Raw genomic sequence first — 16,712 nt, 5'->3', positions numbered from 1 at the left:
ACGTACGCGTGTCGCACGTCAAGGTCATAAATGTTATGCAAGGGTGTAATTTTTCTCACAATATTATTTATTTAGTATCACGTTTCTTACATAACCCGATTAATCACAGAACGAACACTGCCTGCACATTCTAATGGTACAATTACACTTGCGGTAATCGACCCCAGATATTGTGAAAAATTAAAGTTGCAGTATAATTGTGATATCTCTCACTGCGGTAAAGTCAGATTTCCAGGGCTGAAATATAACCAAGAAATTAACGAATTATCTACAACTTCGTGCGGAATTATCTCGTTATATCTGTGAATTCGTCGTGGTTGTTTCGATTTCTGCGAGAAATCCAGCTGTTTCACGATCCACCGAAAACCGGTATTTCTTGAATACGGCTTTTTATTGTACCTACTACGTCAGACGAAAATCGCACCGACTCAACATAAAAAAAGAGTGCTAATATACTTCATTGACCAGAGGGTTTTCTTCAAGTAAAACATCCAAAGCAATATCTAATTACTATTCCGCAAAGCTGATGCTGCTTACGTAAGAATCATATACCCAGCTATTTTTGCAGATGATGTGCATGCAGGTCACGTATGTCGTACGGCACACATACATGGATATTGTCCACTGGCCCGCATGCACATGTAACATATTATTTTGTACCATAAATTTGCGGTACGCATTGCAAATTATAAGGTATTTACCTCAAGACGCATCAGCTGTTTCCAGAAACAATTATTCGATTATAATCGGTAATAGGTATGTATACCCAAAATCCGGTGCACGCACATGATAAGCAAATATTATTTTCAGTATCTGGTTACGATAACACACAAGTGCACGTATACATAATTTTATTCAAGTTCGAATAATCCCCCGTCCTCCTTACTGCTCGTGGAGTTGATGATACAGTTCAAGGTCTCGGCGAACGAAACGGAAATTATTATCTTGTAAGTTTGGCGAGCGAATCAGTGCCGTATATTACGTGAAAGCACAGGAAATGATAACATGTTAATTAAACTTAATTTGCATTTCGTAGAGAAAGAAAACTACGGGTCGATTTTTACTTCAAAACCCAAAGACAGGGAAGAAATTACCATATAACGCCTTGAGCGGTATGGTAAAAGATCATACGATGCGACACCGAATTTTTAATGACATTCACATGAGTTCGTTATTGGTCTGGTCTGATATTCTTGAATCGTGAGCTCCAGCACTTTTGTACAAAATATAATTACGTTTCCAAGTAAGGAATTCTCTTCGACGGTAAAGTTGACTACATTATGTGCATATTCTTCTCGTGGATGTGAGGAGAAAAAACTAGACCCAAAGGAATAATCAGCATGTACATATATATATATATATACCTATATACATGTACAGTTTTCTCGAATATAATTTGTCTACGTTTACTCGGCCGTAACGTTGAATTATTAATATTTACATTTATTTCTGTGATTTGTCGTGTACGTCTAATATTAGTGTCATCGTATCACGGTGAATACAAGTTTTCGAAACTGTCTACGTATATTAGTGCGTCCGTTATTTTGATGACTTTGGAACTTTTTCGATTCCCTCCCAACAATATATTATAAAAAAAAAAATATCCCCTGTTGGTATAAAATTATTCGGATAATATTAACACGTACCGGGGGCAATAAAATTGAAAATTTAAGATATATTGACATTTTAAGTATATTAGTAATTATTTATTTTTCATATATTCAAACGAGTGAAAAAAATAAATTTGATCTTGAAAACAGTGTTTATACTTCCAACTTAACATAAGAACAAAAACAATAATACATTTAATCTCAAGACCATTTTTACGGTTTAATTGAATGTCGTTATCTACGGAATACGTGCGTTCAACTCAAGTTTTTTTGTTCCTACGTTTAGTTGGAGGCATAAACATTGTTCTTAAGCATTAAATTGATTTCTTCAGTCCATTTTCATTGATGAAAAAAAAAAAATAATATTAATTAAAGCACACGAAAATTTCAGTGTACTTTACATTTAAAATATCAATCGCCTTCCAGCGCGTATTAATGTTATTCTAAAAATTTTTATATTCACAGGGGATTTTTTTCTATAATATGAACATATTTTTTTGGGGAGGCGGGGGATCGAAAAAATTACAGTAGAACCCAAATAACGGACATCCTAATGTATATGGTGTAACATACAAGAACACATAAAAATATCGCGAATAAATTATTCTGTCAAGATGAAGCGTAAAAATTTTCGCAATCCAAGTATCGCATACTTGAAATAAAAATTTGACCTCACGCGTCGGCTGCTGCTACAGACATAATTAACTGTACAAAAATCTGATATGTGCTGTATAGTTATTATTATATACAGTTCATCGGTTAACGCGCGAGATATATTATTACTTCGTATAATGTAATGAATAAATTATACATTTCTCGCACGATTTTGCCAATATGTACAAGGCACGCAACGTATAATGTATGTATCTTAAATACGTCAATCAGGTTTAATACAATCACGCAAGTTGCATAATTTAGAATAATGAATTCAAATTCAACTATGAATATTTGACCCGATCGGATCACAGCGACGAATTTTCATTCTGAAAACTAAGTCCGTGCTAAAACATATACCGACACTAATTCGACCATCACAGAAAACCACGCATATCCGTATAATACCGATTACGCAGGACAGGAACTAACGACTGCTTTACTTACATAGGTATAACATACGAATTGAATGTCCGCGTTTCACGTTAATGCTACCGCCTGCATAATGTATACTAAATTTATGTCACAAACGCATATTATCATTATTATCGTTCCGAACAACTGACAGTCGTATGTGTCTAACGTTGAAGAATAATAGACGATTCATCACGTGTAGTTTCCATACTAGAATACCGCATATCATACGTGTTAAATGCAGTCAAAGTTTGAAATCTTCTACGACGGAAAGCTGCTGGTCCACTGCTGGTCAATCTGTACGATAGTCTTTTATCAGGCTGAAGTTTGTAACATTATTGTAATGCTGTATCTTTAGAAATACTCGTTATTCTCCAACTTTAAAGGATTATGTGAAATTTAGGAAACCGTTAATATAGCATGAACAACCTCAGATTTTATCAATTTATCTTATTGTGTTATTCTAAAGGTACAAAATAGAAATTTTTGTCCCAACGTTTCGATATGGTAACGTTACTAACTTCAGCCACATAGTTTTTTCCTTCAAAAACGAGAAAAACGTAGACACAGTGACACGTGTAATGTTATACCATCGTACCAAGTCCATACATACGGTACGTTATGCATGCGTGTATGTGCAGTCATCGGTCATCCGACTCTCTCAGCATGCATAGTGGATGTAGTCACGGTGTAGTTGCTGATAGCAGTTCAAGATAACCTCAAACTTAACCCAGATTGTAGTGGACGATATGCTGGGGAATGTTTCCCTTATCGTACAAAATTTAAGAGTGATGTCTATGAATCCGAGTATGTAGGTCGTTGTCGGCAATACAGCACGAACAAGCCGTGAGTTTGATGCTACGTCCAATACAATACATGCGCAACATAATGTCGACGTTTGTCAAAAAAGAAGAAAATAATGAAATGAAAAACGTGCTAAAACATAATCATGTCCAGTGTTCATCAGCGTAACGATGCAGTTTTACGAGCGTCTTCTCTGCCTGGAAATATTTCAAACGATTATTGCAATTCGCAATTTCGAATTGCGTGTCGAAGCGGTCGGGTCAACCTGTCGCAATATTCAAGTGCGAGTTGTAAGTCTATGGTTGTGTGAGTCGTGAGTTTACGGTTGTGTGAGTTGCAAGTCTATCGTTGTGTGGGGTTCGCGACACCGATTTGACCAATAGCAGACGCATGGTTTAACGCACACAGTTTGAAGCCGCGGTTGCAGGTACATGCATACATGCACGTCGAAACTTGCGGCAGAGAAAGGAGACTCGGCACACTTTATCTGTATAGTGTGTATTACAGCTAGAACAAAGGTGGTAGGGAGTTGACAACTGAATCTATCCATCCATCCGGCGTCTACGGACAGAGTGAATAGAGGATTCCTCAGTTTGAAAACAACTCCGGCGGGAAGTAGACCTATGTCCAAACTAAGAGTCCTTCGACAGAAAAAGGAAAGAGCAATTTGAAGTTTACAAGTGTGGATAAACCGGTATTGTCAAGGTATTTCTTGAGTATTCTCTGAGTTCAGTAAAGATCCGGTTTCCTTGGCAAATAAACTAATAAAATGAGAAAAACCTGACAGGAAACATGTAAACGATTCACCGACGCTACGAAACTCAGTTACTCACATCACTTGGCTGTATCTCACGAGTAAGTGAGGTGATACAAAGTTCCCAAGTGGTCGGCCTCAAGTAAAGGTCTCCAAACGACTTTGACTTTCAGTGTTCTAGATTCGTTAGTTCATTTACTCTATCTCTACACGATCGGTACTTGGTTTGGTAATAAAATGTACCAACGATCGGTGCTGATAACCCTACCAAAGGCACAGTCGATAGACATAGAATTTAACTCCGTGACATTCTATGCTCAGCATGGATGTTGCACCCCGAAAAAGGAAATACTCAAGGGACTATCGGGTCGGTTTAAATCTGGGGAATTGACGGCTATAATGGGTCCGTCCGGGGCAGGTAAATCGACGTTGTTAAATATCCTGACTGGATTCAGAAAGAAAAATGTCTCCGGCAGGATAAGCTACATCGGCTCGAACGGCAAGCAGGAATGGAACGCTTACAAGAAAGAATCGTGCTACATTCAACAGGACGATCAACTTCTCCCATTGTTTACGGTGAACGAGGCGATGCAAATAGCTGCCGACCTCAAGCTGGGTGCATCTCTGAACAAGAAGGCGAAACAAATGCTGATAGACGACGTTCTTGACTCCCTGGACCTCTCCAAAACCAAGAAAACTCGTTGCAACCGCCTGAGCGGGGGCCAAAAAAAGAGACTAAGCATCGCTCTCGAGCTCCTGGACAACCCGCCTGTCATGTTTTTGGACGAACCAACGACTGGTCTGGACTCCTCATCCTCTCTCCAAGTCGTCTCAACGCTGAAATCCCTCGCCAAGGCTGGAAGAACGATAGTGTGTACCATCCACCAGCCCAGTGCGACAATATACGAAATGTTCGACCACATTTACCTTGTCGCTGAGGGTAACTGTGTGTACCAGGGTGCAGCCAACAACACTGTCAAATACTTGAACAACTTGGGACTGAACTGTCCCAAGTACCACAATCCCGCTGACTATATAATAGAGGTGATCAACAAGGAATATGGCAACTTCAACGAGCAGCTCGCCATCGCATCCTGTGAGGAAAACTGGAGGGCACCACCGGTGATAAAGAACATCAACCTTCAAGAGATGGATAGGCGACTCAGCGAGGAAGGAAAAGCTAAGGTCCTGATCAACCCTCCGTCAGAGCTGAGCAGGTTTTGGACATTGCTGAACCGCAACTTGGTCCAGCTGTACCGCGACTGGACTGTCACCCACCTCAAGCTGATTCTCCACTTTTGCGTCGGCGTGCTCCTCGGCCTGCTGTACCTCAACGCCGGGGACGACGGCTCTAAAACCATCAGCAACGTCGGGTTCCTGCTCGTATCTGCCGTTTACCTGTGCTACACCAGCATGATGCCCGCAGTTCTTCACTTCCCGTCTCAGCTCCCCGTGCTCAAGAAGGAGCAGTTCAACAACTGGTATCACCTCAAAACCTACTACGCAGCATTTCTGGTCGCCAATCTACCCATCCAGACTCTCTTTGCCATCGTCTACTGCTCCATTTCCTACTTCCTCAGTAGTCAACCGCTCGACTGGAATAGATTTCTGATGTTCCTCGCCATCGCTGTACTCACCACTCTGACAGCGGAGAGCATCGGTCTTGTCTTGGGAACAACTGTGAACCCGATCAACGGTACATTCCTAGGCGCCATTTCTACCGCGGTTATGCTGACATTCGCTGGATTTTTTGTATTGTTCAATCACATGCCAACTTTCCTCTATTACCTGAGCTACTTGAGCTATCTTCGCTACTCGCTTGAAGGACTCGTTCAGGCAGTCTACGGTTTTAACAGAGGAGATTTGAACTGTCCAGAAGAGGCAGTTTATTGTCATTATCGCGTACCCAAAACCATACTCAATGAGTTAGCAATGACAGATGGCAAATATTGGGTAGATATTGTTTTCCTCTCGGCGCATTTTGTCGTTTTAAGAATAATCGGATATTGTACATTGAGAAGAAAATTGACTGTTTCTTAAGCGAAAGAAAAGATTAAAAAATTTGTTACTGTTAATCATCCAGTCACATCTCTAAGAACGACAGTATGTTTAGCGTCCAATTATTATTATTCATATCGTCATGTTTTATTCAGTACACGCGGTGTTTATTTGATCTATTATAAACTTGCCTCTGCGCTGTTTAACGCAGAAGTCTCTCGTTGACTTAATTTGTCATAAATTCTCTGTTTCTCTAAATATGAGGTGATTCAACGCGTATTCATGTCACGAAATTTAATTATCAAATCCACTCATGCCTGTTGATTAATTGAAGATGACTGAGCAGTTGAATACTTCATAGTCGGTTTGAGATGTGACTTGATTTCCTTTACATTCCATTCTAAAATGACCGAAATAACGCTATCAGCTGGACTAGGATAAACAGGGTAGCATAGAACAAATTTTAACAGGATGTATAATGGAACGACCATGTGATAATGAATGTTTGTATTTTAAACGCGACGCATTTCGCTAGATGATAAAGATCGGTATAAGTCAAAATTTACATTCGTTAATTGTATGGAAAATATTACTGTCGTTTCCCACTCTTGCCGAAATATATTAATGAAATACGAAGAATGTACTATCTTTATTTTTTTTCAAATGAGTTGATGTAATTATTTCTGAGTTTTTACTTCTGTCGTGTTAATTAAATTATTATCAAGTTGAAAAAAGTGTAAAAAAATATGTTTTTAATCTTATACCGAAGATGGTTTAATATTCATGATTCCACTTTGTAGTAAGACGATCTTGAGAAATTTCCAAACAAAAAGCGATCTATTAATTTTAGAATAATAATGATGTCAATAACAGTGAATAATTTATTTGTAGAATTTTTGTTTCACTCTTTAGTGACTCATCCTACTGCTGTCATTGTAATGTTATTGTTGTCAAAATGTGTATATTTATTCAAGATCCCGGAACTGATTATGGCAGGTACTTTATATCTATTAAAATTCAAGTGTGAAATAAAAATTGTTTACAATATAACGATGATTACTCTTTTATACTATAATTATATGAAAATCTGGAACAGACGGCCGCGTTTGAATAGTATCAAAACAACTTAAAAAAATGATTGTAACATTTAATCGGTCATCTGAGTTGTTCATTTTTCTCTCATCAGATGCAATTTCCAACAATTTTCCTACTCTTATTAACCGGTTGCGACATTGCACACATGTATTCTCACACTTTGGAATAAAATGAAATTTTATACAAATCGTTAACAAATCAACTATTCTTATGCATGTCCGGAATCAAGAATTCCAAATTCTCACGTAGACAGCCTGCACAAAACGTGAAAGGCGTTTTCGCCTCTTTACTATGCATGTTATTTAAAAATGTACAAAGGAAATATTTAAATTCCGTCTTTTTTCCCCGGATTATTTGAACGTTGCGACTATAATTCTATTATATCACGCGTGAATGTGCGTGAGGCTTTCCACGCCAACTCGTTAAACGGTTGAGCATGAAATTTTTTAATTTCACCGAGGATTTTTCTACTTTAGTACGACCGCTAAAAGGATTCTAAGATATTTTCAAATTTTTTCAATCACTCTTCCCTGCGATTTTTTAAACTCATCTTAAAAACACATAAATTGATTTTTATGAAACAAGAAAAAAATATTTGGTCTCCGAATCAAAGGGAAAAGACAAGTGATTAAAAAAATTTGAACAAAAACTTGGAAGTTTTTTAGGGGTTATACTAACTTAGGAAAACCCTTGGTGAAATTAAAAAATATGGTCAACAGTTTACTGAGCTGGCGTAGAAAGCTCGACGTACAAAGGCATCCTCGCATGAGTCGTCCTTGTTGTTATTACAATTTAACCTTGTTATTATAATCTACAAGTTTTCAATTATGCATCAACTCACGTAAAATCTGCGGGGAATAAAACTCCGATCGATACTAATCGTTAGCAATTATAATCATATTATGAGCCGAAACTCAATTAGGAAATGAATTGGTACCAAATTAATAGGCCGTTAAATTCGATCGCGGCCTTCGACCATTACGTATGACGATCAATATATTATGTTGAAAAGAACGTTTCCAAAATGTTTATCATATGCGTTAAGAAGGTAATTTAATTTCATGAATGACGAAGAAAACCTTGGGTAATTCCGTTTTATAACACAGTACAATTAAAACTCAAGTATAATCAAAGTATTGTACCATTATAATTTCGGTTATTTTTAACAAGGAGAGGAATTTCGTACTTAAATATATACAATCGTTCGGTTGATGTATCGGGAATTACATTGACCGGTAAACAAATTTCGGAACATTTATCCCCGTGCGCGTTTCACTTTCAACGTCCTTCGATTACAAATATATGATATAATAGGTATATAATATACTCGATGATCGCCATATCCCTGTATCGGAATCGTTGAAGGTAGCCAAATAATTATCACAGAGTTAAGCAACAATTTACAATATAACACGTTGTACGGAATTTAATGGAAATTGCCATTTGTTGCGGCGCAATTATCTCTGTATACGGTAGAATGAGAAGATCCACGGAAGAAAAAAAACGACAACATATAAAAAAATGTAGGAATTACGATTAGCGCAATTATATGTATTACAAGATTTTATAATAGTAATTTGAATACAACACTTATTATTGCTTCGATACCAAGAGTATAATATGCATTGAAAGACTTGCCCTATAAATTCCTTCAACAACGTTGATTAGACGTGGTCTACATGACGAAGAACGCTGACGGAAAAGGGTATTTCAATTATAGCCGTTTGTCTTCAGGCTATGTTGATGATAGGGTATTTCAATTATAGCCGTTTGTTTTCAGGCTATGTTGATGATATTTATTATTATTATAGCTTACATTGAACAGGAATCTATGTATAATGTGTACACACAATGTGCCGTAAACACAGTGGTAACATGTGGGAGACTCGATCTATTCGTTATGCAAACGTTTGTTGCATACATGCGCCTATTTGTGTCACCGTTTCTATCGCGCCTGCGTGGATAAAAATAATTACTAAATAATGATGGTGATGATAAAAACTAATAACGGCGCAAAAATTTATTTGCATAGATTACAGGTATAGCAGAAGAAAATAGTTAATGTGATGGAGCGGTGTAATTATACGGGGAATAAGCTTGTAACTCGATTTACAACCAGTGATATGAAAAATCAATCAGTGGCAACGATGTAGAAACTTATCCGTAGCGAATAGACAAACTATAAGTGACTCGGGATAGATTTCATGTCATTGTAATTATTTATGTATCCGACGTCAAGAAAACAAGAAGCGTGAAACATATTGTCATTGCTGATAATGAGTGCAGCGGACAGGAATGTAAATGAGTACATTAATTAAACGTTGAACATTAATAACAGATCTGAATACATGGAAACTTACAGATTCCGTACCTCTCTTTTGGTCGCGGCATACGAACAAAAAATCCAGCTTTTCCGACTGCAGACGGGATTTGAAAGTGTTGACGGTTGCCATCTTGCGGTGATTCGGAACATTTAAATTTAGGGGGATTCGAACGTTCATTTTTTACTGTTGTCAACCTGTTATTCATTAGTTTCACAGCAAAATTTATCATCCAGGCAATAGCACTACGACATCAAGGATTTAATTTTCGCCCGTTTTCTGTGACAATTCAGTCGAATTGAAATCACGATAGATCTATATTTCAATGGATAGAACCGCGTTACCGCGCATAGCATTCTGACTTGTTGAACTGACGGATTTCAGCTCCTTGCCAACGTCATGTGCAGCAGTTGTATTATATCGTTGGCTGAGCAACGACGATATCAGTGTTCCAAATTTTTTTTTGCATCATAGACCAGTCACGCTTGACCATTAATTGATGGTTTATAAAAAAAAAATAGACCAGTCACCCAGTACTTTGGTTTAACCAGATCGGAGTTTAGGGCTGTTTTTTGTTTCGCCATGTTTTTGAAAGAATGTATAATTTCAAATTTTCGTCCACCTACAAACTGTTGGCGTGGTTGAGTAAGGGTAATCAATACAGGTTGATTCGAAAAATAGCGGAAAGAATTTGAAAATACTATATATTGCTGCACTCTGTGGGAACATTCGCAAAGTATTCTTAGCAGCAAGCATTGACTAAAAATTATTGAAGATATCTAACCTTATGAGTTGCACTTACAGTAAACGGTGAAGGAAATTTCTACCGTTACCGACGCATTCAGCACTGTAGATCAATGCTGCAATCTCATAAGCAAGACAGTAAGTATAGGGCATTACCTTTAACCCCGAACCCTCAGACCTTGTTCAAAATAATACCTGTGGTTGGCGATATTTGGCAATTTTTCGGCATGTCAGTAAACATCTTGGAGCATATAACACTGGTGGTAGCCAAAGAGAATTCTACCACGCGTGCACAGAAAGTGTGGCGGAGTGAGAGAGTAGATATACTCATTACAACCTGTCTCTCTTGCCCTACATCTGGTTGGCCGACACGCTTCTTCTCAGCCAATCATATGCAGAGAGAGAGAGACAGGCTGTAACGAGTATATCTTCTCTCTCTTATCACTTTGGCTGCAGTTTTCGCGAGGCTGATGGCACGGGTGGCTACCTCCAGTAGTATATGCTCTAAGGTAAACAGAGATTTGTTCACGGGGATTGGAGAAATAGTAGTAAAATAAGGTGCAACGTGTACGGGTTGTCAAAATCGAACTTGAAAGTAGAACGAAAGTGCAGTAAGCGATTCAAAGATGATGAACGGGGACGGCGACAAATCGTCGGATTCCCAATTTATATCTTTTCAAGATTACTCACCAATAAATCGTTCCGCTGGTGGTGGACAGGCTCAGCTGGATGTTGATACACCCGACAATCAGGGCTTCGTCGGAATCCAGAATGACAGTACGGGAATCGGAATGATCGAGGACCTACAAGGAATGCCGAACAAAAATGACCGTCTGTATTCACAGTTTTTTTTTTATTTTCTTTGCTGCAAAACTAGGTTAACCTACTTTAAAATTTTTCTTGTCTCGAGAGAATAAACACAATTTTCAATTCCGCAGAAGAACTGCAGCACAATTTCTGGAGCATCGAATACTACCAGAAATTCTTCAATGTCGACACTGACGACGTTGTGCAAAGGATAATCAGGTCCATAATACCGCGAGGGGGCGAGAATTATCTCGAATCCCACATCCGGCCAAAGCCTGATCTTTACGGCCCGTTCTGGGTCTGTGTCACATTGATATTTGCCATAGCGATTAGTGGGAATATGGCTAATTACCTTCAGACAGCAAATTCGCAGGGATTTCACTGGCGGTACGATTTCCATATAGTTTCTTATGCCGCTACCGCCATTTTTATGTACGCCTGGCTGTTACCCCTTGCACTTTGGGGCGCTCTGAAATGGTCTACCAGCAAGCGAGAAGATGACAACGAATTAATCGAGGTGAATTTCAGAAAAGTGAAATCATTCGCAAAACAAATGGACATCAACTCACTTCTTGAAAACTAACATTTTCCTTTGCTGTAGTCGAATACTGCTCCTGGGATCCTGGAACTCCTGTGCCTCTATGGATACTCCCTGAGCATTTACATACCCGTCGCCTTTCTGTGGACTATACAGATTGGTTGGCTACAATGGACACTTGTCGCAATCGCTGCATTCATGTCTGGTGGAGTGTTGTTGCGCTCTTTGTCACCAGTTATAGCTGGTAAAAGATAAGCTACGGATTACATTAAGAACAATATTTGAGAAATGAATTACTGTTCTGTGCTGTAGTCAATCATAGATGTGGAATTTTAAAGTTTATTTTGTTCGTTTTCAGGTAAGCACAAAGCTATTTATGCTATAACAATCCTAGGAATGCATTTCTTACTTGCTGCTGGTTTCAAGATGTATTTTTTCCACAATCCACGATCTACTCCTAGTGCCAGCCAAATTATCGAAGTTGTAACAACAGTTGCGTCAGTTGTTAAAGCAGTGAATAACAGTTCGTCACCAACTTAGACTAGCTTTAAACTATACTTAATTCAATTGTCAATTACACACAAGATTGTATGATAAACGTCTCATTGAGTACATCGACGTAGCAAATTTCAAAAAAAAAAAAAAAAATTGATTGCCCTTATATTACATATTAATACCATGTCAAGTAATTATTCGCTGTTCAATTTAAATAAGTGGTATTGATAAATAAATCAGCTACTAATATTGTATATATATATTCCTGATTAGTTGTATATATATGATAGTAATATGTAAACGTGTTTGGACAAAAAATCGAATGTCAGTAGTTGGGTGGTTAAAAGAAAGTTATTTTTTCCCGCTCGTACCTGCTCAAATGTTCGTTTATGATATAAAAAAATCCTCCCAAAAGATGAGATACCGAAGTCAAATCTCAATAGGTTGCTATATTAATTTTTATTTCCCATTCACTTAACATGGGAAAATTACACTCTTCGTTAAAAGTTATAATACTCGTAAACTATTCGTTATTTTTTAAATTCATGTATAGATCGTTGCAGCTGATTTACGAGCTTTTCAAACCGCTATAACATATCATAGTCATCATCATTAGAATTCACATTACAGTCATCTGAAAACTACCAATTTTTACCGTAAAGAGAATCACCTTCAAGATTCTATCTATGCATGGATTTCAAAAATATTGAATAGTTTACGAATATTTTAATTTTTAACGAAAAGTGAAATTTTCTCATGTTGAATGAAAGGGAAATTAAAATTACAGTAGTGACCTGTTAGACTGAGCTCAAGAGCTAATCTTTCGAGATCTTTTTTTCTATGAAACACCAATATTAGAAGGGGGTAAAAGCGAATAAAATTTTATTTTTTTCAACCACCCTAGTGAGTAGTCGTCTTGTTATCCTCTTCTGATAACTTCTCATATTTATTTATTTATTTATTTATTTATGTTAACGCAACTGCAAGCGAATTCTTTATATCTATAGGTAGTTTGACTCTACCCTAAAACCTCAAACTATTGTTAATGAACAAAGATACCATTTGTATTACAAATGAAACAAATTTTTTATTACATCATATTCACATGAAAAGCCTTTTTTTAACGCCATGGGTATTCAACATTTTGTATTTGTCATTCAACAAAATACATTGTCCAATCAAGCCTGCGCTAGCGTCTCACTGTTCCCGTCAGCCAATTTGTACAATATGATAAGCATAATATGCAACCTTGTCATCCACAAAAAGTGGGATTTTTAAACATAGTTCAAAAGAATTTCATAATGCTGGTTTATTAACACGTCCGAGTAATACTTTAAAACGTTACGAGAGAAAACCGTTATTTACAATCATTTAAAACTACGGTTTTCATAGAATCGATTCGCGAGTGATTACACGATAAACAATATTTAGCGATGCAACGGTGATACACTAAAAAAAATGAAAAAAAAAAGTTAGAACCAGTTAATAATAAAAATCGGGGGATATATCTAGTATCGAGAGTTTCTGACAAGCATAGAATTAGCATGACCTAAATTAATATATGTTTCCATTGCTGCTAAGTGTAAAAGTCAAAATTGAATTGCAATAAAGATTTTGTGGCGAACAAGTAGAGTATCTATACCTTTGATCTGTAACAAGAATTAAATGTATTAACGAGTAGAAAATTTGATTTTCTTCTTACAGCTGTTATAAATGTCATTAGACATATTAAAATTTTAGGCTCAAGCTTCCATCTGATTGAAATGCAGTCACGACAGGAAGGGTACGACTAAATCTTCTTTATGTTCCACCTGTATCTCGCTCAACGCGGTTACCGCACTGTTCATCATATCTGTAACCTGTGAAAATATTTAGATAAGCAATGAAATCATAGAAATTTCACTACTTCATCATTTCTATTTCATATTAGTGGAAGTTATTATTTACCATTTCTCGATCCTGCTGGGGCAGCCCTTCCCCAGCCAATACTCTTTCGGGTGCTGGTATATCTTTTAATAGACATGGCGGATGGTCAGGTATTTGAACACCGATAACTTCTATTCTTTTCGCATATGCTTTTGACCTATCCATGTATTCGTGCTGTTCCAAATTGTGCGAGTCGAGAGCACCGACATCGATCACATTGCTGATAAAGGAGATGAAAATTAGAGGTGGCAAAATCGAGCCGAATTTTTTATTGAATGTAACTTTGTCAAATGATTCTTATAACATTTGTTTGTTATTTTTACTGCTTCAAATAAGTCACAGAGAATTAAATTAACGGTCAGCAAAGTATTTACAAAATAGGTATAATTTAGAAAATTATTAAACCTCGAGTTGAAAAGTTGATGGAGAAGCCAATTCCGAGGCTCAAACTGTAGAAGCTAGGCTACCATGCTATGTTAGTATAAAACAGAACTTGAAATGCACAAAGAAAAACAGAAATCGTGAAATTCTAAAGCATTACTCAAAGGTATAGTAAGCTTGTCCGAGAGACAATTTAAATATAAACTTGGTACTAAGCCAACGTGCAGCAGTAGCATGCATTCGATGCAGAGAACTAAGAAGGTATAGCTCAAGTTTAGGAAACAGCAAAATAAATATGATACAAATTCAAAAAAAAAATAAATAAAAAATACTTACGCGGCAGTTTCCTGCAAGATTCGGTTCAGTGCGCTTTGTTCATCAGTCTTCTTTGGGACAGGGTTCGCATATGGATTAACATAATCGTCACTGGAAAATAATAAAATAAGAAGCAAAAAAGCATTTGATATTATATAAGTGACAGTCACTATAATAAAAAGAATGGAACACAAATACTTTTTACGCATGCTTTAAAGTCTGATCAATCACCTGTGAGCTGTTGGGATATTTGGTGTATTGCTGACCGGATTTACCAGCAAACGTGTTCTCTCGTTAGCTGCGTCACCCTGAAAATACAAGTCAGTCAAATTAAGATACAGGTTAGGACCTTAGAAGTAATTAGTCTACTCAGTCTTAATCTACTGTTGTGAGAGAAATGTTGGTGAAAGCATTTCAAGTCAATTAATGAGTTTCAATAAACGATAATTATTACAGCAGTATCAGTAGATCAAAGTTATCTGGGTAGATTATCGCGAAATAAGGTAAATAAAAATACCACAGGGGGGCAGAAATAATGGAAAAATCGCCAGATATTGTAGTTAATAATAATGATGACATCGCACTTGGAGATCGTTCGTGTGTCCGTGGCTTTACTTGTCACTATAATTTTTATATTTTTCATCTCCTAGATGATGTGCCTCATTGTAGATATGCAAAAATGGAATGTTAAATAGTTATTTTTTCGCCGAACGAGAAGTGGCATCAAATTAACATTTCAGAGCTGTCAAAGTCGTTTATGGTAATGGAAAAATACAGCATATAAATAAAAATACAATCGTGGCGACGAAATGCCTACACAAAATTTGTACCTTTACGATTGATGATGATTGAGACTAGTTTGATAAGTGCCTTTACTGAAACTCACGTATCAATTCTAAAGTAGTAGACGTGAGAATGATGAGCAAAGGAGCAGAAATAAACTCAAAATAAAAGACAAGGATTAGTCCAAGTACTTTACATCTGACATACCTGCGGCCCATTGTCTTCTTTGCAAAGGCTTGGGCAACATCCCATAGTGACTGTTGTTTCAACCACTTTATGTAAATAATAAGTCTAAACTGTGTCAAGTATATTTTTTATGACTTCGTATAATTATATGAACAAATATTCTATCATTGTTGTGCAACAACACGTAACCAATTACGCATTTGTCAGTAACTTCAATGTTTTTATAATCGTTCAGATTGCCGACGTCGTCGTACCGATGACCAGTTTCGCCCCCACTAAAACCTGGTAATACAAAATAGTCTAGACCAGTACCTCGAAAAGTAATCTGTGATCGTTTGTGTTTGATAGGTTTCTCTCTGTAGTGAGTACCCGAGGTTTGGGCCGTGTTCGAAAATTAACTGACAGTACCGTCAGCAATCTTTCATCTCTTTTGCGCTTCCAAGTTCGTGAATAGCTCCGACTCTGTCCTAGGGAATTTTCAGTACTGTCAGTCAATTTACAAACACGGCCTTGATAGTTAATAGTTACGTTGTTATTATTAGAACAACACCGGCTAGGGAGTTCAGTGACATTAACCCCTCACAGTTGTATTTTGGGATTTATTTGAATTTTGCTTGTGCAGAATCGTTTGTTCGTCGTATGTTGGTGTTTATTAGCGTTTCTCCAACATTCAATAGTCCTCCAATTACCTGAAAAAATTGAGAAACATAGCCCTCCCCTAAGCCAGTCAAAAAAAATAAAATAAATAAGACGACTCTAGTTAGGCGCCAATTCCGGGAGTTTGTTCAATCCCAGAACGTCTAACTTACGACAACTCCTCGTTAACTGTGAATTGCATTGAAATGCAATTACCCATGCTGGCAATCGTTTGTTGATCGTTTGGTGGT

At 37.2% G+C, this 16,712-nt stretch overlaps 3 protein-coding genes and 1 long non-coding RNA gene across 7 annotated transcripts; 3 read left to right on the top strand and 1 right to left on the bottom strand.

The window, feature by feature from the left end:
* The first annotated feature begins 24 nt into the window (after positions 1-24).
* LOC124302751 (uncharacterized) lies at positions 25-1,302 on the top strand. The gene is made up of 2 exons (XR_006907763.1): positions 25-756; positions 811-1,302. It is a non-coding gene; the product is annotated as an uncharacterized LOC124302751 (long non-coding RNA).
* A 1,264-nt stretch (positions 1,303-2,566) lies between these two features.
* LOC124302746 (ATP-binding cassette sub-family G member 4-like) lies at positions 2,567-7,284 on the top strand. Its single transcript, XM_046759244.1, has one exon. It carries the CDS (start codon positions 4,474-4,476, stop codon positions 6,274-6,276), a length of 1,803 nt encoding a protein of 600 aa, XP_046615200.1. The 5' UTR covers positions 2,567-4,473; the 3' UTR covers positions 6,277-7,284.
* Positions 7,285-10,882: 3,598 nt separating this feature from the next.
* LOC124302749 (protein YIPF1) lies at positions 10,883-12,415 on the top strand. The gene is made up of 4 exons (XM_046759250.1): positions 10,883-11,225; positions 11,333-11,718; positions 11,803-11,983; positions 12,098-12,415. Exons 1-4 carry the CDS (start codon positions 11,021-11,023, stop codon positions 12,277-12,279), a joined length of 954 nt encoding a protein of 317 aa, XP_046615206.1. The 5' UTR covers positions 10,883-11,020; the 3' UTR covers positions 12,280-12,415.
* Positions 12,416-13,301: 886 nt separating this feature from the next.
* LOC124302750 (ragulator complex protein LAMTOR1) lies at positions 13,302-16,078 on the bottom strand. Of its 4 annotated transcripts, none has more exons than XM_046759251.1 (5): positions 15,836-16,073; positions 15,088-15,164; positions 14,878-14,967; positions 14,182-14,380; positions 13,302-14,093 (listed from the first exon to the last, which is right to left on the bottom strand). In XM_046759251.1, exons 1-5 carry the CDS (start codon positions 15,884-15,886, stop codon positions 14,004-14,006), a joined length of 507 nt encoding a protein of 168 aa, XP_046615207.1. In that variant the 5' UTR covers positions 15,887-16,073; the 3' UTR covers positions 13,302-14,003. The 4 variants fall into 4 exon arrangements, with proteins under 4 accessions (XP_046615207.1, XP_046615209.1, XP_046615210.1 ...); XM_046759253.1 differs by having other exon boundaries at positions 15,847-16,070; XM_046759254.1 differs by lacking the exon at positions 14,878-14,967 and having other exon boundaries at positions 15,836-16,078.
* Between the last annotated feature and the right edge of the window lie 634 nt (positions 16,079-16,712).

This window comes from Neodiprion virginianus, chromosome 4, assembly GCF_021901495.1.
Source record: "Neodiprion virginianus isolate iyNeoVirg1 chromosome 4, iyNeoVirg1.1, whole genome shotgun sequence".
NCBI classification, from domain to species: domain Eukaryota; kingdom Metazoa; phylum Arthropoda; class Insecta; order Hymenoptera; family Diprionidae; genus Neodiprion; species Neodiprion virginianus.
Note: the sequence above shows the minus strand (reverse complement) of the source record. Positions and strands in the feature narration are given on the sequence as shown.

Coding starts and splice junctions, on each gene's coding strand:
- LOC124302746 (XM_046759244.1), top strand. CDS start 4,474: ATGTACCAACGATCGGTGCTGATAACCCTACCAAAGGCACAGTCGATA.
- LOC124302749 (XM_046759250.1), top strand. CDS start 11,021: ATGATGAACGGGGACGGCGACAAATCGTCGGATTCCCAATTTATATCT. Junction 11,226..11,332: donor AATGCCGAACAAAAATGACC/GTCTGTATTCAC, acceptor TCAATTCCGCAG/AAGAACTGCAGCACAATTTC. Junction 11,984..12,097: donor TTTGTCACCAGTTATAGCTG/GTAAAAGATAAG, acceptor GTTCGTTTTCAG/GTAAGCACAAAGCTATTTAT.
- LOC124302750 (XM_046759251.1), bottom strand. CDS start 15,886: ATGTTGCCCAAGCCTTTGCAAAGAAGACAATGGGCCGCAGGTATGTCA. Junction 14,381..14,877: donor ATCTTGCAGGAAACTGCCGC/GTAAGTATTTTT, acceptor CTCCTTTATCAG/CAATGTGATCGATGTCGGTG. Junction 14,094..14,181: donor CCCAGCAGGATCGAGAAATG/GTAAATAATAAC, acceptor ATATTTTCACAG/GTTACAGATATGATGAACAG.